The sequence below is a fragment of the Dipodomys spectabilis genome, unplaced genomic scaffold, assembly GCF_019054845.1.
Source record: "Dipodomys spectabilis isolate Male_0828 unplaced genomic scaffold, ASM1905484v1 ptg000187l, whole genome shotgun sequence".
Classification (NCBI taxonomy): Eukaryota; Metazoa; Chordata; class Mammalia; order Rodentia; family Heteromyidae; genus Dipodomys; species Dipodomys spectabilis.
In genome coordinates, this window is record NW_024870864.1 from 551,217 (window position 1) to 566,555 (window position 15,339).

The following is a 15,339-nucleotide window of genomic DNA, read 5'->3' on the forward strand; positions in this document are numbered from 1 at the left end:
TATTTAAGCAACAAAATGAGACTTAAAAAACTTGGGAGAAGCCAGGCACCAGTGGCTCATGCCTGTAATCCTAGCTATTCAGGAGGCTGAGATCTGAGGATCACGGTTCAAAGCCAGCCCAGGCAGAAAAGTCTGTGAGACTCTTATCTTCAATAAACCACTAGAAAACCAGAAGTGGTGCTGTGGCTCAAGTGATAGAGCGCTCGCCTTGAGCTGAAGAGCGCAGGGACAGTGCCCAAGCCCAGAGTTCAAGCCTCATGACCGACAAAAAAAAAAAAAAAAGAAAGAAAACTTGGGAGAAAAAAGTGATAGAATTCAAAGGAGCTTGGGGAGGAGGGTCTGGGGGGAGGATGGGAAGGGGTGGGAAGGGGAAACAAAGGAGGAGGCTACAATGCTTGATAAGAAATGTACTTATATATCTTGCCCATGTAATTGTAACCCCTCTGTACAGTATTTTCACAATAAAAAATAATATACTTGTTTTAAAAAAAAAAAAAAGAATTAAGGGCTGGGAAGGTGGCTCAGTGGTAGAGCGCTTGCCTTGCATGCTTGAGGCCCTGGGTTCGATTCCTCAGTACCACATAAGCAAAAAGAAAAAAGCCAGAAGTGGCGCTGTGGCTCAAGTGGTAGAGCGCTAGCTTTGAGCTGAAGAGCTGAGGACAGCACCCAGGCCCAGAGTTCAGGCACCACGACCAGACCCAAAAAACAAAAAAGAAGAATTCAAAGGAACTATACATTTGACTTATTATTTATGCTTTTTGTGGTGCTTGAACTCAGGGCTTGGGCACTGTCCTTGAATTTTTGCACTCAAGAATAGTACTCTACCACTTGAGCCACAGATCCACTTCTGGCTCTTTTTTTTTTTTTTTTTTTTAATTTTGTCGTTAATTAGAACTAAGAGTCTCATGGACTTTCATGATTAGATGGCTTTGAACAGTGACCCTTGCCTCCTGAGTAGCTAGGATTACAAATGCATGAGCCACTGGTGCCCAGTTTGAATTATTATTTTTACTTTGGATTATATGAGAAAATTTTGTAAGATTATTACATAAATTACTTTTCCACATACTTCTAGTGGCTTTCTTCCAAATCGTCTCTGATGTTAGTCAGTTTTATCTTGAGGTTTATATAAACTTGAAGATTGACCTTTTTATATTTTTTATTTATATATAGCTTATAATTATATACCCTACCAATATTTTTCATATTGTCTTACTGGTTATAATGCTCTTTATAAAGAACCCTTGTACTTTAGAGAGACCATCAAAATTCAAGAGTACTATTTATAGAACAGTAGCCATTGTCACCAATAGATGGCACTAGCAGATTGATGATACTTTATATAACCTACATCTTCCCTGCAGGTCTTTTTAATCTAATTTTCAGCTACTAACTTCAATTAGACTTGCTATATGTAACTCTAATTATCTTGAAGTCTAAAAACTTAATTTTTCCAAGCACTAAGTTCATAGCAAATTTGTGGGGAATATACAGAGGATTCCCATATTCCCCTTGTCTTCCCTACAACTTGTTCCTTGTAACAAATTCCCACACTACAGTGAGTAATTAAAACATTATAAATTATTTCAGAAAACCATGTTCATCTTACTGAGCATTAGGTATCACACAGTTACAGATTCCCACTAATAGATTCAACAAGGGTGTCATACTGAAGAGTCATTACTTTTGTTACGTAGTTGTTATTGTTGTTTGTATTTTATGATAATTTCATTTCTGAGAAAGATTAGAATTAACATCACTTAGTTAAGCACATTAAGCATCAGCTGGTATCTCCCTATCCAAAACAGCTTGGAAAAGAAGATCTTTACAACATAGTTCCTGCCATGATCATAAGGGGACACATAGCAAAGGGCTAATAGTACAAGAAAGGCTGGGTCCTGAAATGTGAGCATTAGGCATGTTCCATAGGTAATTTTTCTTCTGTTTTTCAAAACAAATTTTAAAAACCCTTAAAATTTTCTTTCACTTGGATTCTCTTAGAAGCAGTCATTAAAATAATGATTTGAGTGGAAACAGCTATTTGGGAAATATAAAGTATGCTAGTAGGGTAGTAGTAAGTAAGAAACAAATTATGTCTCCCTAAGAATTATATACTTATATATGTGTGTGTGTATATATATATTTATAAGTGACATATATATGCATATATATATATATATATATATATATATATGTCACTTAGCCACAGTTCCACTTCTGGATTTTTGGAGATTAATTGGAGATAAGAGTCTCATAGACTTTCCTGCCTAGGCTGACTTCAAACCAAGATCCTCAGATCTCAGCCTCCTGAGCACCAACACCTGGTTAAAATGTACATTTTGAAGTCCAACTTCTCAATATTTTAAATGTGAATTATTTGAAGAAAGAGATAAGGAGAGATGAGGTTTTTAGGGCAGTCCCTAATCTAGCATGACTGGTGGTGTCCTTAGTAAAAAAGAAGCTTAAGACACAGGCATGTATTGATAGGAGAGCCAAGGCAGCCAGAGAGAGAGAGACTGGCAGAAGAAACCAACCCTGTCTGTCAGCTCCTTGATTTGGGATTTATGGCTTCTAGGACTGTGGGGGAATAAATTTCTATTGTGGAAGTACTCAGTCTTTTTTTTGGGGGGGGGGGTCCAGTCATGGGGCCTGAACTGTGGGCCTGGGCGCTGTCCCTCAGCTCTTCAGCTCAAGGCTAACGCTCTACCACTTGAGCCACAGTGCCACTTCCGGCTTTTCCTTATGTGGTGCTGAGGAATCGAACCCAGGGCCTCAGGCATACAAGGCAAGCACTCTACCACTGAGCCACCTTCCCAGCCCAGTCTTATACTATCTTGTTTTGGCAGTCTCAGCAAACTGACCCAGGCAGTGCACAAATGTGACAGGGAACAGAGGGGCACAGTTAAGAAGCCATTAGCATGTCATCTCCCACTGTAAGCAAGTGACATGGAGTCCCACCAGGAAACAATTTTTAAAAAACTGTGTGGGACACTGCACAGAGTTGCCTCTCACAAGGGATGAAGAGCCTCACTGTGGCTAGTCTGAGTGACTTTTCCCTTTACAATGATGCTGAGGCAATATGACATTAAAGACATTTTTATTTGATTACAGTACTGGGGGCTTGAATTCAAGGTTAGGGCACTGTCTCTTTTTTGCTCTAGGCTAGTGCTCTACCACTTGAGCCATAGCTCCACTTCTGGCTTTTTGGTAGTTAACTGGAGATAAGAATCTCACAGACTTTCTTGCCCAGGCTGGCTTTGAACTACAATTCTCAGATTTCAGCTAGGGTTATAAGTGGGAGCCAGCAGCACCCAGCAAAAAGCATTTCTGAAAGAGTCTTGCTATGTATCTCTGGCCTGAAATTCACTATGTAGCTCCAGCTGACCGGAACCTTGTGATCCTGCTTCTGCCTCCTGAGCTCCGGGATTACAAGCATGCATCATTTGGAATTTTCAGTTTGCCATGGTTCATCAAGACAATGTCATCAAAGGTCAAAGAACAGATATCTGTGCTCATATCCATTATTCCTTGGTAGAGGGCTATCACTGGGAGTATAATACCCTAGACTGTAATCCAAGGCATAGTGGCTTTTCCACACTGAGGAAATCTCTCAAGACATATGCAGGCCATGACAACTGAAATACACAGGAGGGAAAGGCAGGAAGGACACTGCCAGGGACCTCTGGAGAAGCCTAACTTGAAATATTTACATGATGTCTGGAGTTTGCTACAAAACAATATAAGCAGGACAGAAGAGAGGTAGGCTGAGATAAACAAGACTAGTCAGTTGATCTTTTTTTTTTTTTCCCAGTCATGGGTTTTGAACTCAGGGGACTGGGTGCTATCTCTGAGCTTTTCACTCAAGGCCATCACTTTACCAGTTTGAGCTACAGCACTACTTCCTGTTTCTGGGGTAAATTGGAGATTAGAGACTCACAGACTTTCTTGCCCAGGCTGGGCTGGTGGCTGGTTTTGAATCACAATCTTCAGCTCTCAGTCTCAAGAGTGGCCAGGCTTACAGGTGTGAGCCACTGGCACCCGACTAGTTGATCATTTTTTTTAAAGGCTAGAGGTGCATACCAAGGCAGTAATTCAACTCTTCTGCATATTTATAAGGTTGAATTTTCTCTAATAAACAGGCTGTAATATGTGCATTAGAGACTTTTACCAGCTGGTGTAATAGAGATCAAACTTATCTTCCTTCCTAAAACAATAAACAATCCTACCAAAAATGCATGGAACAGTTGTATGTTGGTTTTTTGTTTTGTTTTGTTTTTGATACTGGACTTCAGGTAATGAAACAGTTATCAAGGCTGAATTTATTTATTTATTTATTTATTTATTGCCAGTTCTGGGTTTTGAACTCAGGGCTGGGTGCTGTCCCTGAGCTCCTTTAGGTTCAAGGTTAACACTCTATCACTTAAAGCACACTTCCACTTCTGGCTTTTTGATAGCTTAGTGGAGATAAAAGTCTCCCAGAGTCAGGCGCAGTTAGCTCACATCTGTAATCCTAGCTTCTTAGAAGGCTGAGAGCTGAGGATCACAGTTCAAAGCCAGCCCGGGCAGGAAAAATCCATGAGACTCTTATCTCCAATAAACCACCAGAAAACCAGAAATGGTGATGTGGCCCACGTGGTAGAGCGCTTGCCTTGAGCTAAAGAGCTGAGGGACAGGGGACATGCCCAGTCCCACAGTTTAAGCCCCATGACCGATTAAAAAAAAAAGTCTCCCAGACTTTCCTGCTTAGCCTGACTTTGAACCACAATCCTCAGATCTCAACCTCCTAAGTAGCTAGAATTATAGGCCTGTGCCTCCAGCACCCAGCTTCACAGGCTTATTTCTGAACACCTGGCTCCTGATTCCCATACTTCACTCTCCCAAATCTGTCCTGTACAGGGACCAATATGCTCAACAGGGGATATTATTTTTCTACCTAGCCTTATAATTACTTTAGAAAAATAATTTTATTATTATTAAGGTGTTGTACAGAGGGGTTACCATTTCAAAAGTCAGGTAATGAGTAATTTCTTTTTTTGGCCAATGGCACCCCTTCTGAAAATTTCTTTCTTTAAATTGGAATAATTAATCTTTCCACACTTTAACTATCCATCATTGGGCTAAACAAGTAACTTAATGAAGGCCAGGCTTATCTAATAACTTCTTGAACTTGGAATACATTCTACAAGTCACAAACTGGAAAGCTTACTGGCACAAGATGTTTTAAGTGCAATGTCTGACCAATCATTGTGCTAGTACTAAGCTATGCTAACCCAAGGCTGCCTTGTTGAGAGCAGGCTTAAAAATGAAAACAAATAGGATTTAAAAAAACATAAGTTTAAAAATACAATCGACAAACTGGGCGCTGGTGCCTCACGCCTGTAATCCTAGCTACTGAGGAGGCTAAGATCTGAGGATCATGGATCAAAACCAGCCTGGGCAGGAAAGTCCATGAAACTCTTATCTCCAATAAACCACCAGAAAACCAGAAATGGTGATGTGGCTCAAGTGGTAGAGTGCGAGCCTTGAGCTGAAGAGCACAGGGACAGCGCCCAAGCCCAGAGTTCAAGCCCCATGACCAAAACAAACAAACAAAAAAACAACCTACAGAATTAATCCAGGCAAAGCAATTGCAACCACTTTTGGGAGAATGGAATATTAGAATCAAGAGTGTCTATAATATCTGACCATAAATATCCAGTTTCAATAAAAATATGAAACATTCATGGAAATATGAAAATTACCCTGTACACAGGAAAAATATAGTTAATAGAGACTGTCCCTGCAAAGTTTGAGATATTAGATTTACCAAATACTTTACTATAAAACAAAAAGTACAATAATGGCTCGATTGTCAGATGTGAAGTGGCGGAAGAAGAAAGTAAATCAGCGAACTTGATGATAGATCACTAGAGGTAATCTCTTCTGAACTAGAAAAAGGAAAAGAATTGGAAAGTTACACATTTTATACAGGAGAAACTGATTGTTAAATTTTAGCTTGGTGCGAGTCGCTCACACCTGTAACCCTAGCTACTCAGGAGGCTGATATCTGAGGATCAGGGTTTAAGGCTAGCCTAGGCAGAAAAGTCTGTGAGACTCTTTATCTCTAATAAACCACCAGAACAAAGTGGCACTGTGACTCAAAGTGGTAGAAGTGAAAGAGCTCAGGGACAGTACCCAGGCCCCCAGTTCAAGCCCCACAACCACCATGAACAACAACAACAAACAAAAAAAACCCCAAACCTTTAGCAGATGTTAAAGGCAAAGCATCAGCCTAAATTTCTTTGAACTGCTATATAAGCTAAGGCTTATTGGTATAATGGAATTTAGTTTGCAAACCCAAACTTATGGCTCTTTAAGAAAGCCATGCTGGGCAAGGTCTCAGAGCTTGTTTCTACAAAGGTAACTGATGACTACTTATAAGGTTTCTTACTCTAAACAGCATCTGCACACTTGGCTGATCTGCTTCACTGTGACAGTGGTAGATTTTAACAAAATGCACAAGTCAGAGCCCTCTGGGGAATGCACTTTAAAAGGCTGTGACTTATCCCAATGCCCAGAACAGTTTTCCTCTCTCTGAATATTTGTAAGTGGGAGAGTAAAGCATGTACCCTTATGACTGCTACTTGAAGATATTCTATTAATTAGATTTTATAGTTATAGTCTCAATAAGTTAATTAAAATTATCATAGTCTAAAGGGCTAGAAAGGGCTAATTCATATTCTCAAGTTTCTCTTTCAAATTTCTAAAAATGGGATAATAGATAAAATATAATAAAAATAAATAGTACATGAAGCTATTCTAATAACTGGGGTTACAGTTTCTAAAAATCATTACGCTTACATATAAATACATTAAGCAATTATGCTTTTAAAAAAATTATGCTTGTTGCTGAGCACCAATGGGTGACACCTGTCATCCTAGCTACTCAGGAAGCTGAGATCTGAGGATTGCAGTTCAAAGCCATCCTAGGTAGGAAAGACTCTTATCTCCAGTTAACCACCAGAAAACCAAAAGTGGCGCTGTGGCTCCAAGTGGTAGAACACTAGCCTTGCATGAAAAAAGCTCAGGGCCCTGAGTTAAGCCCCACAACTAGCAGAAAAAAAAATATGCTTGTTAAAAATGCGTGCTAAACATTGGTAGTTCTGCTGCTATTCTTATTTAAAAGAGAGAAAAGTTAGATTGAAACATAGGAATATTTTGTGTTACTAAAATGTTCATTCAAGGCAACAAAACTTCCTGTTTTCCCATTTATCACCAGAAGTAACTAAGCATCTTTAGAGAAGTCAAAGTGCTGGTGTAGCTGGTTTATTTGGGGATCCGTTATTTTCCCATCGATTCAGCAGAAGTTCCAGCCATTGAGTGGGGTGGTTACAGTGGGTGCTAACATTCACTTGTCTTGCCAGAATTAGTCTGGGCTGGAAGATGAGAGATGGTAGTTTGACCTGTTTCCTGGGTAGGGAACGTCTGCTTAATCTAATGGACATGAAGACAGAGACAGAATCTCCCCTGGCCAGGTGGCACACTGAACCACATATCTCCAAGTCCTGCATATTCACTGCTTGTCTCCACTGCTTACCATAACCACAAGTGGGCCTCCCCACCAAAGCTCTACAAGCAGTAACCTGTTGGACATGATTCAAAGGAGGAAGGATCATGTCTACTCCTGAGTCCTAAAGCCATTTGAGGTGAGAAATACAACCATTGTCCTTCACTTTTTTAAACACCTCAACTGTATGCAACACTGGTTAAGGCAAATCTCTTTTTAAATTAAATTATACAGTTATTATTTTGTGTGGTGGGAATTAAACCCAGGGCCTCATGCATGCTAAGCATACATTCTACCACAGAACTAAACCTGAGCCTGTCTTTTGTTTTCTGAGTGAGTTTGTATTATTTTGGATGGAGGCGATAACACAGTCAAGGAAAACAGGTTTGCACTGTGTAAGGAATGGCAAGTCAAACTTGGGAAAGCCTCCCTCTAGTGTGAGGTTCTTTCAAACCTCTTGCATTTTCTTTGCATGGAAGGCTTAAGAAGAGGGTGCCATCTTCCCTCTAACCCAGAGGAAATGCAGCCTTAGGAAAAGCCAAGCGGCCCCAACAATGCTTAGGGATACTCCTTCCAGCCCTGCCTGTGCCTATGCAGCTCAGCTCACAGAGCAGAGTGCTTTGACTTGTTCAGAGGAGATGCTTTGGTTCTTGCTTCTCCCCTTACTCTGCCAGGAAAGCAAGAAAGCAAAAAAGAGAAGAAAATCTCTTAGCAGTTCAAGCTAGTTTCAACCGGTAGGTCACGAGTATGTCTGGTATTTGTTTATTTCCTTGTCCTCTTGAACTCTCCAACCCTATTCCCAGTTTAGCTGAAGACAATGACTGACTTGTTTCTTCCTGTTTTTTCTCATCCACTTTTTGCCCATAGAAGCCACTTTTTATAAAAGTCATTTGAGTGTATACAACAGAACACAGGAAAGGCTGTTTTCAGTATATTGTCAACAAGAGTCTGCCAGTGATTGGATGGTTTCAAAGTTAGTTCTTTCCAAACTTCTAAACATTCAAATATGTTTAAGAACACTGTAGATGCAAGGTTGTCAGTGAGATTTCAAGAGCCACGAATCAGCTTCCCAAGTAGCTGGGACTACTGTTTGTATTATGCTCACCTTTGGTCTTCAGCTCCACCCAGATTGGGGGGGGGCCCTCCCATCCCTGGAGTTCCCGCCATACAGATGGCCTCTCCCACTCTCCACCCAGATCCACCTGAACTCCCACCTACCTACTTCCTTTTCCCTCAGACCCTCCTGCTACCTGGACGGGGATGGAGGCTATGTGCTCCCTCTTGGGGGAAATATGGCTCCTCTAATAAACCTTATAATAATTTTTCTCCTGTGCCTGCCTGCCTCTGTGTGGTCCCCTGGGATGGATGTGTGGGTTCCTCCTCTTTCAACTACAGTCATAAGCTACCACGACAAGTTCTTTCAATTGTTTACTGTTACTATCAACAAGAAATTTTGAACAAGCAGGTAATAAAAATATTTTACTGATTTTTTAATATAACCATTAAAATTTTCAACAATGTCTTTATACGATGTAACTGTGCCTTCGTTTTTCTATTCTTCTTTCTGTCCTTTTACTAATAAAATGTAGTGCTGGAAAAAAATTTTTTTATAGTTATACAGACTCTTTCTAGACTCTTAGGACTTTTCAAGCAGAATATTTCAAAGCACTTCCTCCAACATGTGCCATTTGCCATCCCCATTAGAGGCCCAATCAACGACAGCTTGATCTTGGATCAGAATCTCCAAATTGTAAGCTAAACAACTCTTCTCTTTAATAAATTAATTCCCTTGGGAATTTTGTTGCTGCAGTGTGATGCTGACTAGGTCAGTTCCCAAATCATAGCCTTAATAAAATGTTTTAAATTCAAGCTCTACTGTTCTCTACACTGGGGGCCACTGGCAAAATCACTCAATCTCTCCAAGCCTTGGTTTCTGGCTTGGACATGGTGACATTGGAACAGTGGTATGATGATGCTCAGATTGAACAGGACAGTTCATATACAATGTTTGACACATTGGCAAGGGCTCAACCAACAATGGTTGTTTGAAGTGGAAGAGCCAGCATAGGAACTGTAGAGCCTGTGCCCTACTGTTTGTCTTGCCCACCTTCTGAATGGCATTTCCCAAACAGAAACATGTTCTACCCATCAAAATCTCTTGTACAAGCCGGGCGCCGGTGACTCACGCCTGTAATCCTAGCTACTCAGGAGGCTGAGATCTGAGGATCACGGTTCAAAGCCAGCCTGGGCAGGATAGACAATGAGACTCCTATCTCCAATAAACCACTAGAAAACCAGAAGTGGCACTGTAGCTCAAATGGTAGAGCTCTTGCCTTGAGCTGAAGAGCTGAGGGACAGCGCCCAGGCCCAGAGTTCAAGCCCCACAACTGACAAAAAAAAAAAAAAATCTCTTGTATAGCTTATTTGAACCCCTTCTAATGATATTAGGTTCTTTAATCCTTTATTATCTTTTTCTTCATCTATGGACTCTTTTTCTATCTCTAAAAAGTGCAGGAATGGGAGGAACAAGCAGTGTGAGGGCCAGCCATTAAGAGAACCTCTTTGCAAATGTCCCAGGGTTGTTGGTGGCCAGTTGTTGTTCCGCATGTGAAGTAAATTCACCACGTGCTTCCTCATTCATGTTTTATTAGGAAGTTGTAGCAAATCATTAACTGGTTATAAAACTTGAAACATTAACAAAATTATTCTGATCAAACCCATGATTCATGAGGGCACAAGACATTTCTCATGAAGACCAGATGTGAAGTCAAATATGGTATTTCATTTTACAAGTATTTTACATTTAATAGTTTCACAAAAGAAAAGGACTTCCAAAATAAACAACTCTGTAGACCTGTTAGCACTGAAGAATAGCTGAAGCTTAAATTGTAAGATCTACAAGAAAGAATGACATAAAATAAGTAGTCTTATTAAAATAAAACATGCTTGATTCTTTCCATCATATATACATATATTTTTTTCTCTTTAAATAAATATATATTATATATTTTTATTTCTTGTGGTGCTGGTGATGGAACACAGACCTCACACACATTAAGCTTGTGTTCTCCCATTGAGCCATGCCCCTATTATATGTTGTTTTCTGAGACGGGTTCTAGTCATGTAGCTCAAGTGGGCTTAGACCTTGCAAATCTTCCTGCCAGATACTCCAGAGTGCTGTGATTACAGCAATATACCACTATTCCCAGCTTCCTCTTACATTATTTCTGAAGACGACTTACTTGGCAACATTCATCTGGTGGTCTCGATCATGGAGTTTACTTGGTTAAAAACAATACAAAGAAACCAACAAATACCAGGCACCTGAGGCACAACTGAAGTCTACTCAAAAAGGAGAATTCAATTGGTTTTGCAATGTCTCCTCTCAACTTGGTGACAGGCAGCAATGTCTTACATTGGGACCTCTGAGTCTTCTGAGGAGTCATCAGCAAACAAAAATTTATCCTCTGATGAGCTCCCCAAGGGCAGTGTGCTACAGTGTGACCAGGAAACCCCATTCCTCACAGGTCTGTCTTCTGATAAAACACTGTCCTTTCCAACCATGAGCACAGCAGGGGGAGCAGAAGCCAGATCTTCCCATTCTTCACTGCCCCCGTTCATGATGTACCTTTCTTCTTGAGCTTTGCTCTCATGAACTTCTGCTGTGACCACGCTAATAGTCCCACTCGGAGTGCAAGAAGCAATGATGGAGTGAGGATCAATGTTCATGTCCAGGTGAGCAAGTGCCGGCCCCTCAGCAGTGCCCTCATCATTTTCTAGAGGCTGTGTGTTGATGTAGATGATGGCCGCTTGGTCCTCCACATCAGGCAGACTTTCCAAGAGTTTTTCTAGCTGGAGTCTCAGCATAGAAAAGGTAGGTCTGTCCAAGGGATCGGTGCTCCAGCAAGAGTACATGATCTCATACCTGAGAGTGAGAGACAAATGAGCATCTCCTGCCACAGCACCCATCCCCTTAGTACCACCCACTGCTTGGTCTTCATTTAACCTTTCACTAGTATTACATTTTAATCAGCATTTTTTCCCTTTATGAAAATTACTGAGATTCTTTGTTGTTGTTTTTAATGTGTGCTGGTCCCTGGGCTTGAGTTCAGGGCCTGGGATCTCTCCTTGAGCATTTTTCCTCAGTGCTAGCTCTCTACCACTTGCATCATAGCTCCACTTCTGGCTTTCTGGTGGTTAACTGGAGACAAGAGTCTTATGGACTTTCTTGCTTGGGCTGGTTTTGTGTGATGATCCTCAGATCTCAGCCTCCTGAGTAGCTAGGACTACAGGTGTGAGCCACCAGCACCTGGCTTTGAGATAGTTTTTCAAGGGGGTGGTACAATCCTTACTCAACATTTGTAAATGCTTCATGGGTATTTGACAAGAAAACTATTCTGTATTCAAGAATAGAACATGGATGTGGCAATCTTACATTCCTTTGCAAATAAAGAGCATTTAAAGTCCTCTTCTTTCTATAATGCTTGGCCAACTATGGCCTGGGTCCAAATCTGGCCCACTACCTCTATGTAAATAAAGCTTTATTGGACACAGCTATGCCTATTTGTTTATGAGTTGACTATGATGCCTTTTTTCTCCAATGGCAGTGTTAAGCAGGTGCTACAAAGGGCTCAAAGCCCAAAATACTTATGGTTTGGTATTTTAAAAGAGTTTCCCAATCTCTGTTCTACACCATCAAGCTGGTTTGGTACTAAGAGAGCTGAGTTAGATGGAGCCCTTGGGGCAACTAGGGGTAGTATAGAAGCAGTAAGAATGAGGGGAAACTATGTATTGCTCTTTCTGTACTTCCCAACAGCCCTGTCATACCACTTTGTAGAATAATGAAGTGGACCAGGCAAGTTACAGAGTGTACACTGGCCACGTGATAGCAGGAGAGGGAGGGGAGTCTGATTCAGATTGGGCAGGTCTGCTAAGTTCTATAGGGGACAACCTTCTCTTCTTGGTGGTAAATTAATTCCCAGTGTTCAAGGTCAATAAGAATTACAATGAAGATGCATTTAAAGGCACATGACAAAACAGAAAGAACAGTCAAGAACCACCTGGCTCAGAAACAGAGATATACCATCTCATTCTTTCCTGTGTGGAGAAATTGGTATTAATGTCACTAGATAAGAAAACGACATGAGCCAGGTGCTGGTGACTCTCATCTGTAATCCTAGATACACAATAGCTGAGATCTGAGGATAGTGGTTTGAAGCCTGCCAGAGCAAGAAAGTTTGTGATACCCTTATCTCCAATTAGCTGCCAAAAACAACAAACAACATCAACAACAACAATAGAGCTGTGATTCAAGTGGTAAAGTGCTAACCTTGAGCAAAAAAAAAAATCTCAAGAGACAGTGCCCAGGTCATGAGTTCAAGCCCTAAGACTGGCACACAAAAAAAGAAAGGGACCAATGGAATAGAATGGGAAACCCAGAAATGAGCCCACAGACCTATAGCCATCTAATCTTCGATAAGGGAGCTAAAATAATAGAATGGAAGAAAGACAGCCTCTTCAGTAAATGGTGCTGGCAAAATTGGTTAACTACTTGTAGAAAACTAAAGCTAGATCCTTATCTATCACCCTGCACCAGAACCAACTCCAAATGGATCAAAGACCTCGAAGTCAAAGCAGACACTCTGAAAACATTACAGGATGGAATAGGAGAAACCCTAGGTCTCCTTGGCACAGGCTGAAATTTTCTTAATAGAGACCCAGAAACACAACAAATCAAAGAAAGGTTGGACAAATGGGATTGCATGAAATTGCAGAACCTCTGTATGGCAAAGGACACAGCTAGCAAGATCAATAGAAAGCCCACATATTGGGAGAAGATCTTCACTAGCCATACAACGGACAAGGGTCTCATATCTAAAATATACCTGGAACTCAAAAAATTACATCCCCCAACAACAAATCCTCAAAGAAACAACTGCCCAATAAATAAGTGGGCTAAAGAGAAACTTCTCTGAAGAGGAAATAAGGATGGTCAATAGACACATGAAGAAATGCTCAACCTCCCTAGCCATAAAAGAAATGCAAATCAAAACAACATTGAGATACCACCTCACCCCATTTAGAATGGCTATAATCAAGAACTCTAATAACAACAGATGCTGGAGGGGTGTGGACAGAAGGGAACCTTACTGCATTGTTGGTGGGAGTGTAAACTTGTTCAACCACTTTGGAAAGCAGTATTGGAGGTTCCTCAAAAGACTCCACATAGAGCTCCCCTATGACCCAGCAATCCCACTTTTGGGCATTTACCCAAATGATCACAAACAAGACCACACTAAAACTACCAGCACAACTATATTTATTGCAGCATTATTTACCATAGCTAAGATATGGAACCAACCCAGATGCCCCTCAGTAGATGAATGGATCAAGAAAATGTGGTATATATACACAATGGAATTCTATGCCTCCATCAGAAAGAATGACATTGCCCCATTTGTTAGGAAGTGGAAAGACTTGGAAAAAATTATATTAAGTGAAGTAAGCCAGGCCTAAAGAAACATGGGTCCCATGGTTTCCCTTATTTGCAATAACTGGTGTATGTCTTAGTCAAGCAGAAAAGGTCAGATAAGTTGATGTTAGGGAAATGAACCCCAAGATAAGTATTCAAATTTTTTTTCTTTCATGCAATTGTTTCTAACATATTTGTAAGATGATTTCTTTGATGCTTTGTATGTCCCTCACCCACGGTATAACCCCTGCTTTCACTGTATTTGATGTTGGTATGATTTGTGGAAGGGAAGGGAAAAAACTAATCATTTAAATAGAGATACAGGTGGAACCATTGCAACAAAGATATGTACAAGTCCTTATGTTGAAAAACAAACTTTACAACTTTGGGTGGGGGGGGGTATGGGAAGGGATGGGAAGGGGAAACAAAGGAGGAGGCAGCAATGCTTGATAAGAAATGTACTCATTATCTTGCCCATGTAATTGTAACCCCTCTGTATGGTATTTTCACAACAATTAAAAAAAAAAGAAATACAGGTCCCATGGTTTCCCTTAGTTGCAATAACTAGTATATGTCTGAGATAAACAGAAACTGTCAGACAAGTTGATATTAGGCAAAATGAACCCCAGGATAAGGGTTCAAATTTTTTTTCTTTTTTGCGATTATTTCCAACATATTTATAAGATAATTTCTTTGTTGCTTATACCCCAGGGTATAAGCCCTGCTTTTACTGTATTTGATGTTGATATAATTTGTGGAGGGGAAGGGAAAAAACAAACTATTTAAATAGAGTTACAGGTGGACCCATTACAACAATGAGATGTACAAGACATTATGTTGAAAAAACGAACTTTACAACTTTGGCTGGGTGGGGGGTTGGGAGTGATAGGGGGGTGTGGGGGTGGAGAGGGGAAGGGATGTATGGGGAAACAAAGGAGGAGGCTACAATGCTTGATAAGAAATGTACTCATTATCTTGCCCATGTAATTGTAACCCCTCTGTATGGTATTTTCACAATAAAAAAAAAAAGGGAAAAAAGAAAAAAAATAGATAATTTGATAAAATATACTCTAGAAAGAACCCAATTTTAATAAATGGGAGAAAAACTCAATAAAAGAAAGAAAGAAAGAGAGGGGGGAGGGAGGGAAGGAGGGAGGGAGGGAAGGAGAGAAGGAAGGAAGGAAGGAAGGGAGGGAGGAAGGGAGGGAGGGAGGGAGGAAAGAGGGAAGGAGGGGAAGGAAGAAAACACAAGCAGAGCATGAATCGGGCACTGGTGACTCAAAATTTGTTTCCTAGTTGCACAAAAGTTATTTTATAATAA

The 15,339-nt window shown here is 40.6% G+C and overlaps 1 protein-coding gene across 1 annotated transcript in view; it reads right to left on the reverse strand.

Annotated features, from left to right (window-relative positions):
- Positions 1–10,175: 10,175 nt before the first annotated feature.
- Positions 10,176–15,339, reverse strand: part of Mertk (MER proto-oncogene, tyrosine kinase) — a 132,745-nt gene continuing 127,581 nt past the window's right edge. Inside the window, exon 19 of the mRNA XM_042695402.1 lies at positions 10,176–11,471. Within this exon, the coding sequence (XP_042551336.1) occupies positions 10,958–11,471 (514 nt within the window). The 3' untranslated portion in view covers positions 10,176–10,957. The remainder of the gene's footprint in view (positions 11,472–15,339) is intronic.